The sequence below is a fragment of the Sinocyclocheilus anshuiensis genome, unplaced genomic scaffold, assembly GCF_001515605.1.
Source record: "Sinocyclocheilus anshuiensis isolate Anshui unplaced genomic scaffold, SAMN03320099.WGS_v1.1 scaffold1332, whole genome shotgun sequence".
In the NCBI taxonomy this organism is placed as follows: domain Eukaryota; kingdom Metazoa; phylum Chordata; class Actinopteri; order Cypriniformes; family Cyprinidae; genus Sinocyclocheilus; species Sinocyclocheilus anshuiensis.
The window spans coordinates 160,941-169,885 of record NW_015546082.1 but is presented as its reverse complement, the minus strand read 5'-3'; the positions used below and the strand labels follow the sequence as shown (position 1 = coordinate 169,885).

General features: G+C 37.3%; 1 protein-coding gene across 1 annotated transcript in view; it reads left to right on the top strand.

Moving 5' to 3' along the window:
- Positions 1–8,945, top strand: part of plrdgb (PITP-less RdgB-like protein) — a 40,496-nt gene that overhangs the window by 12,445 nt on the left and 19,106 nt on the right. Inside the window, exons 5-10 of the mRNA XM_016501418.1 lie at positions 1,634–1,750; positions 1,922–2,070; positions 2,218–2,367; positions 2,913–3,096; positions 3,333–3,461; positions 4,664–5,041. Of these exons, the coding sequence (XP_016356904.1) occupies positions 1,634–1,750; positions 1,922–2,070; positions 2,218–2,367; positions 2,913–3,096; positions 3,333–3,461; positions 4,664–5,014 (1,080 nt within the window). The 3' untranslated portion in view covers positions 5,015–5,041. The remainder of the gene's footprint in view (positions 1–1,633; positions 1,751–1,921; positions 2,071–2,217; positions 2,368–2,912; positions 3,097–3,332; positions 3,462–4,663; positions 5,042–8,945) is intronic.

The following is an 8,945-nucleotide window of genomic DNA, read 5'->3' as shown; positions in this document are numbered from 1 at the left end:
TGACTCTGGATGATCAGCTGTGATGTGACGAGACTCTGGAAGTTCAGCTGAGACGTGACCTGATTCATGAAGATCAACTGTGCCTTTACTTGACTCAGGAAGATCAGCAGTGACTTGACTTGACTCATGAAGACCAACTGTGCCTTTACTTGACTCATAAAGATCAACTGTGACATGCCTTGACTCATGAAGATCAGCTGTGACTTGACTTGACTCATGAAGATCCACTGTGACTTGACTTGATTCATGAAGATCAACTGTGACTTGATTCAGGATTGGCTGCTGTGACATAACGCGGTGCTGTTGTGTCCGCCATTTTGCGATCGTGAGACGTGCGGATCCATCTGCAGGCTTTTATTAGACAGAGACATGGTTATAACAGGCATGGGTCAAACAATGGCAAACGGGTATATTGAGGGCAAGACACAAGAGTAGTCCAGTAAATGGGCATGGTCGATCTCCGGCGAACGTAATCCTGGGAGCGAGGCAAACATGGAATCCACAAGATGAGCTAGAGTCCAGGCAAGGTGCAAACACAGTTCGAAACAGCAAGGCAAAGGGTAATAAGAGAAAGGAAAACTTGAAATCGCATCATATGACCCCTTTAAGAAACTTGGAGTGGCTCCGTAAAGTAGCTATCACTATGAGAGAGATATGCGCTAAACAATACTCGGCATTGAATGGTGGTGTGAGACTGATTTATATAGTGTGTGTTATTGGTATCAGCTGTGTGTGATTGGTTTCAGGTGAGATTGTGATTAGTGCAATGGAGCATGGGAAATGTAGTCCAGGGTGATGTGTAACAGTCTGTGTAGCGTGAGAGTGATGTTTACTTACTTTGTGTGTAAAAAACTCTTTCTAAAGTATCTTATACTGTCAACATGAACATCCTTTGAGAACTCTTGTCAGATATTTCCACATTCCCTAAAGAATTAGAAAGACTGTAAAGTACAACACAACTGTCCCCTCTTAACCTTACTAAGTCTCACAATATATATATTCGCAAATGTACCACTGTGCTGGAGAACCATTAAAACTTTTCTAATGTCAACATCCTTTCATGAAGAAGACAGACAACAATTTATATATCGGTGTTATTTTAGTACGATTGAGATACTATTATAGTTTTTAATATTTTAATATTTTCTGTTTTTATTTAATTTAAAGTTTTGGCAATTTTATTGTGTGTTTTTGTTATCTTTATTAGTTTTTTTATATGTCTATATAATTTTTATTTCAGTTTTAGTTACTGCCCAAGACATTCAACATGAACATGTCAGCACTGACACTTTCAGGCCTTTGCTATTTTTAACTCTAAACATGCTGATGAATCTTCTTGTAAAGCGGTTTTTAACAGCATGATTTTAATTCATAGTTATACATCAGAACAACAAGGTCCTTTAGTGTTAGAATATATTGCTTTGACAAATCAAAATGAGATATGTCGTCTTAGCAGCTAGTTGAATAAAATACGTTTTTTAAAATACTGTATTTAATTTCAGTTAATGTTTAAGGTGTTTTTTTGATTTTAGTTTTAGTTAACTATAATAATCCTGTTAAAATAGGTTTTAATAGTTTTTATTAGCATCCCTTTGAATTGGAGGTCTATCTTATTATTATTATTCATTATCAGAATGTAACGGCGAATCACAGAGTTCATGATGTCATCGTGACAGAAGATGGCCCGCAGACACTGGTGGGGCGGTTTATGTATGGCCCTCTTGACATGGTGACCCTAACGGGAGAGAAGGTAAGATGGTCATTGTCATAACTGTATTGTTGTCATGACCAATGCTACAAAATTAAAGACAACTGTTAGCATTACCACTCTGATGGATAGACAGCACAAAAGTTTCACTGAAACAAAAATTATGATCTGGTATATATTTTTTTGAGTTCAAATATCCTGTCTGTTTCTCAGGTGGATGTGTTTTTAAAGGCACAGCCTGCCTCTGGCCGTTGGGTGCTGTTCGACACTGTGGTGACCAGCAGCAGCGGACGGGTGTCCTACACCATGCCTGATAATAAAAGACTCGGAGTAGGTGTCTACCCCATCAAAATGGTGGTCAAGTAAGTATTTACATTCTCATCACAAAATAGTAAATAACTGTAATATCTACTACCTATAGACTGTTTAAAAAAAAAATAAATAAAAAAATGAAAGAATGGAGGAATTTCTAACCGGAGTTGGTTGCATTTCCTTATTTGTCCTTACAGAGGTGATCAGACAAGTGCAGAGGCATTCCTCACAGTGTTGCCACGGGGAATGGAGTGTGTGGTGTTTAGTATTGATGGCTCTTTTGCTGCCAGTGTCTCCCTTATGGGCAATGATCCCAAAGTCCGCCCTGGAGCTGTGGATGTGGTCAGGTAAATGTGTGACTGATGATAAACAGTTAGACAAGTCTTAATGTGTGGTTTACTGTTTTTCATGTGTGAAACATAGTAATTTCCATGGGAATCCATGTGATGGAAAATTTCTTGTGTAGGAGCGAAACATTTCCCCACAGATTTCAAAATGGGTTCAAGTTGGTTATGCCACGTTTACAAACAGAAAGCTGTTTTGCTTGAAAGTGACTGTGAACTGTGCTTCATACATCATTAGTGACAAGAGAACGTTGACAATTCCTTCACACAAAATTTTGCTAATGTGATGGCACCTTTATACTGCTGTCACTACTTGTAATACAGCACACTTTAATGTCCTTTAGAGGCACAAATTCCATATTTTTGTAAGATGTACTGTATTAGATAAGTTTGCTAAGTCTGGGGGCAGGGCTATGTTTTATTTGATGAGATGAGAGAAATTTCTGAAGGGTAAGACTCCTTTCACAGATCAAGTTTAAGGCCCTATCTTGTACACTATTCATAGATGTCGTTAGCCCCTGTATAACTGTGTTTTGATTATTCTGTAGACACTGGCAGGATCTTGGGTATCTGATCATCTACATTACTGGCCGTCCTGACATGCAGAAGCAGAGGGTGGTGTCTTGGCTCTCTCAGCACAACTTCCCTCAGGGCATGGTCTTCTTCGCAGAAGGACTCGTCCATGACCCCTTGCGTCAGAAAACAATTTTTCTGAAGAGTCTAGTAAAAGAGGTCTGCTGATGGCGTGTACACAACACAGCAGGACATTTACATCATACATTATAATATGTTACACTACGAGATGATTTTGTAGGTTTTTCGTAATGATTAGCCTCATAATGTTTTATTTAGATTTATTTATAAACAAATAAATTAATCTTTATTTAAAACAGCTTGCTATTTTTGCATGCCTCAGTTGTCCATTGGGATGGAAAAACATGCTGAATAAATTTGTTTTTCCCACATAGTGTCACATTAATATTAGTGCAGCGTATGGATCTATGAAGGACATGTCTGTGTACAGCACATTGGGATTGGCACCTAATCAGATATACATTGTAGGCAGGCCATCCAAGAAACATCAGCATCAGTGCCAGGTAAAGCTCTGTTTGCATGAAAGCTCTTAATTTGACTTAGGGGTATCCCTGAAGTGTCCCATACTCGGAATTTGTGCTCTGCATTTCACCCATCCAAGTGCACACACACACAGCAGTGAGTAGTGAACACACACACACCGTGAACACACACCTGGAGCAGTGGGCAGCCATTCCCTGCAGGTACCAAGACTCGAACCCATGACCTTTGGGTTAAGTCCAATTCTATCGATTAGGCCACGACTGCCCCCCAGTCTTAACTGTAACCCTTACCAAAGTGTTTGTACTAAGCGTTTCACTGTAGTTTCTGGCAACATATTGCAATGGGCGCCACCGTTGCTATAGTTACTACATCTCACAATAAACAGAACATAACCAACCACAAACTTAACCTTTGCTACAACCACAGTTGTACTAAAATATTTACGTTATGGAGAATACCAAGATCACAGAAAACAAAAAAACGTAAACCAAACTAGACTGTGGTGAGACGAAGGATTTACTGACGGTAAAACGGATACTCTCTCAATAATTGCACACCATTTATTGATCGAATAAGGGATTATTCTGAACATTAAAAACACATCTCGGTACTTCCTCCTCTTCAGTTAACATAAAATCAGCCATCGCGTTTGAGTTTAAGATGACTTAAGGGAGCTGTTTTGGTTCCTTAAATTTATTAAGGTGAAATAGTTACTAACCCTGTTAAAAAAACAAGCATATGCTGGTTAGGTATCTTTTGAAGCATGGTAGATGGTTTGAGCTGGTTTAAGCTGGTCCTTAGTTGGTCATAAGCTGGTTTAAGATGGTCCTAAGCAACTAGCTCCTGCTCAGGACCAGCTCAGAACCAGCTCATGACTAACTAAGGACCTGCTTAAACCAGCTCATACCAGCTGTCAACAGGGAAGTACTTTGTAGCAACACTTAAGGGAACACTTAAATAATTAAGGAGGAATAATTAATGACAGCCTTAAGATTCCTTAAGTTGACCTTAGGTTTTTTTCTTGCAACCCAAGTTTCACTAAGGGCACCCTTAACCTTATAACTAAGGGATGTCTTAGCTTAAGGGCTTTCATGCAACCGGGAACAGTCGTTTTAGTTTACCAGCTTAAGGTGTTTTCCTCTTAGTCTACTCAATTACTTAACAGTACTATATCTTTTCATGCACAATTTTCCCTCCTTTTTTTCTATTTCATCTGACTTAGTTTCTGAGTGAAGGCTATGCAGCTCACCTCTCCATTCTTGAGTTTGAGCATGGCTCACGCTCCAAAAAAAACCGAATGGTGCTTCGTCAGGGATCTTTTGGCCTTTCCTCCAAAACAGACTTCCTATCTCCATCCCCAGACTTTCTATCCTGCAAGCGCACTCCGCTGCTGCGTCGAGCCATGTCTGTTCAGCAGCCATCACCGCCTTCATCATCTGTCTCCACCCCCAAACCTGAGCGTGCTCAGAGCCAGCCTGAATCTCATAAAGATGGACCAGAGATTCGCATCCAGACCGATGATCAAGATGAAGAGGAGGAAGAGGAGGGGAGAATACAGGATGTTGTACTGTAAAGGAACTCCATGAGTTGTGGGGAAAGGGTATGTTAAGGAACAACATCCTTGTCTATTACAGTAATTGCTCATTAAACACATTATAATTTTATCACCGACAGTGAATGGGCTATACCATCAGTAATGGATTACATAAGTAGTTAAGTCATATTAATGTTCTAATCAAGTAAAATACTAGTTGACTACTGCAACTACTTCTACTACTACTAATTACCTTCTCTTACCAACAAATTCCATTTTCAACATAGTTGTTAAATAGTAGTTATTAGTTGACAAGTGACTAATTTGCTAGTTAACTAGTTAGGAAACAGCCAATTTAAAGACATAGAGCCAAATGCACACTAGTTGTTAGTTAAGTTAATAGTTACCTACTTTTTGTCCAGTTAGCACAGGGTTATTCTTGCATGTGACAAAATTAATAATAGTAACTAGTTAAACTTTACCAGTTTAACTAGTTCACTCATGTATAATGAAATATGTATTAATTGCTCTTTAATACATTTAAAAGTAGTTAGATTTTCACTACATTCGAGAGAAAATCTGGATGATATGAATTATATATCAGTTACATAAACAATTAGGAAACAATATGTCATATTAATGTACTAATTAAGTATAATAATAGCTTCTCTTATTAAGCAAATTTTCATTAAATTGTGAACTAATAGTTACTAGTTAACTTTGACTATTACCAGTTAACAGATGACTTGGTTGCTAGTTAACTAGTTAGGAATATCACACTAAATGCCAATTTAAAGGCATAATCATTACAAGCACACTAGTAACAAAATTACTAGTTAACTACGGTAACACTTTGGACCAATTCTCACTACTAAGTAGTTGTTTATTAGCATGCATTTGTCTCGTGTATTGGTTGTTTTTAAGTACCGTATTGACCCGAATATAAGACGATGTTTTTTTCTTGGAAATACATCTGAAAAAACGGGTCGTCTTATATTCAGGGTCTAGACTTTGACAGGTCAATAATACACCCACAACAATAGGTGGCGCCAAATATACATAAAACGAGTGTGCCATGAAATACGTAATGTAATGCGTGTTGTAAAGATCGCGAGTAAAAACAAAAGAAAAAGAAAACCTTACAGCTGCATGAGTCGTGACTGTCACGTTAGCCTGATGGGACCAAACTCTCTTTGTGATTTTAAAACGTAAGACAGTACCCAGATTTGAAGACTACAGTAATGTGTGTGTGAGAGAGAGAGAGAGAGAGAGAGAGAGAGAGAGAGACAGGGTCACACCACAGTGGAGTCAGCTGTCTTAACCGTGGCTTGTGTACTGCAAACACATACCAGCTTCATCACTGTGTCTGTCACGTGACTCTGTTCCCCTTTCGGGCTGTCTTTACATTTATTTTGAAAGATGAAGCTCGCGATTATGGTAAGGGGCGTTACATTTCCGACGAGTGCTTGCGGTGTTTGGCCAATCACAATGCACTGGGTCAGCTGGCCAATCAGAGCAGACTGCGCTTGTCGGAAGGAGGGACTTTGTAGAAAACGAAGCGTTTGAGAGAGGCGGGGCATAGAGGACCTACAATAATGTACAGTATTTGAAAAATAATGTGTTTTTTTTTAACATTAAAGCATGTCAACATATTCTGTTACACCAAATACACAAAATAATGATCTTTAAAAAAGCATCATATGACCCCTTTAATGCTTTATTCTGCACGACCATGATTTAGATCCCTTAACCATACCCCATCTAAACTTAACAACTACCTTAATAACTATTAATTAGCAGCAAATTAGAAGTCTATTGAGACAAAAGTCATAATTAATAATTAGTTAATAGTGAGAATTGGTCCCAAAACTAAAGTGTGACCTTAACTACTTAGGAATGTTTTTTTTTTGCAAAAATACTTAAAGATTATTCTTCCATGTGCTGCCAAATAAATGAAAGCTAGATTAAAATTAATCCAAAGGTAGGGAATTATGACCATGCATTTTTTTCGGTCTTGTTTTGTCGTGATTACAACATAAAAGTTGCTTTCTCAAGATCTTGACATATTTTCTCTCTCTATTTTTCTAGCTTGACTGTAACAAGAGCCATTTGAAGTGCAGTATATAGTATACCTCTGCATCATGGCTGAGAGAATTCACTTCTACTTTGATCAGGGACTCAATCATGTTGAAATAGTTCTGTCTGTCAGTGATAGAGCACTTCTAAATAAGTGTGGGACACTTGAGAGGGAGGCTACAACTTTATCATAGACACTATAAAGACTCAGAAAATGTGGTCAATTTCATTGCCATCTACCTTGAGGGAACAGGACATCTGCATGGTTATAATATGTGACCCTGGACCACAAAACCAGTCTTAAGTCACTGGGGTATATTTGTAGCAATAGCCAAAAATACATTGTATGAGTCAAAATTATTATTTTTTCTTTTATGCCACAAATCGTTAGGACATTAAGTAAAGATCATGTTCCATGAAGATATTTGATAAATTTCCTACCGTAAATATATCAAAACTTAATTTTTGATTAGTAATATGCATTGCTAAGAACTTCATTTGGACAACTTTAAAGGCGATTTTCTCAATATTTAGATTTTTTTGCACCCTCAGATTCCAGATTTTCAAATAGTTGCATCTCGGCCAAATGCTGTCCTATCCTAACAAACCATACATCAATGGAAAACTTATTTATTCAGCTTTCAGTTGATGTATAAATCTCAATTTTCCCTTATGACTGGTTTTGTGGTCCAGGGTCACATATAGGCTAATATTTAACACATGACGATTAATTGGTTGGGTCTCATGAGATAATGAAGATTAAATGAACACTAAAATGCAAAATATTTGTGTTACTGATGACAATTTTAGTTGTTTAATTTGTGATCGGTACCAAATTACATAAGGCAGTCACTAGTTAACATTGCCACATGTTAGCTTGTAACAGGGATTACCTACAACTACTAGTTGCAGAACTGGCATTTTACTTTGTACAATAATATCACATGTTGTTGCCTAATAGCTACCACAGTACACTCTCAGAAAGAAAGGTACAAAACTGTAGCTTTTAGGGTACAAGTGGCCGTCACTGGGGTGATACCCTAAAGGGTACCGTTTTGTACCTCTACTTAGAGGTACAAAATTGTACCTTATAACTTTGTACCATTTAAGGGCCAATTTTGTATCCAAAGGAACGATTGTGCACATTGCAAATGTACAAAATTGTACCTTTCATCCTTGGGGAGGCTAAATAAATAAATAAATAATACTTCAGAAATTGGCTTACAGTTATGCAGTTCTATTTATTTTTACAAAGATAATTAATTACATCACACCTTAGTACAGCAAGTGTCAAAAAACAGAAAAGACCATTTTAAGTTTAAAAGTTAAACATTTCTTTGCACCTCTTAATCACTCTGAAAATAGAAACGGAATTAAATTAGGCCTATTATTATTATTGAGTTTACAGGGTATGGTGGTTTTACTGTTGCAAACACTACTGTTGTTGTTGTAGAAAAAATATTGCTGTCTTATTTAAAATAGAATTATATTATAATCCTGTTCTGAATTTATTCATTTTGTAAATTATAATGATGATAAAAACAGGATTGATAAGTAGCCTATAAATCGGAGGATGAGAAAATCAATATAAGCCTGTTTTATCAGGGTTGTGATAATTATTTTTAAGGCACTCTAGTTCAAAAAAAGTTCAAAGTAATAGTTTTTTAGTCAGATAACATAAAGACGTAACCCCTCGACGCCCTTTAAACTTTTCCCAATCAAACAGCAAGAACGAAAGAGAACAGGCACCTTTGTTTATATTGCTGTGTGTAGAACGTTAGCTGCATTTTCTATATTTAATTTGAAAGAAATGTAATTTCGTCCCCCGCACTTTATTCGGGCAGGTGTGTTCACGTAGAGGTTTCTAGATTTAAATTCAAAGAGACAGTATCGA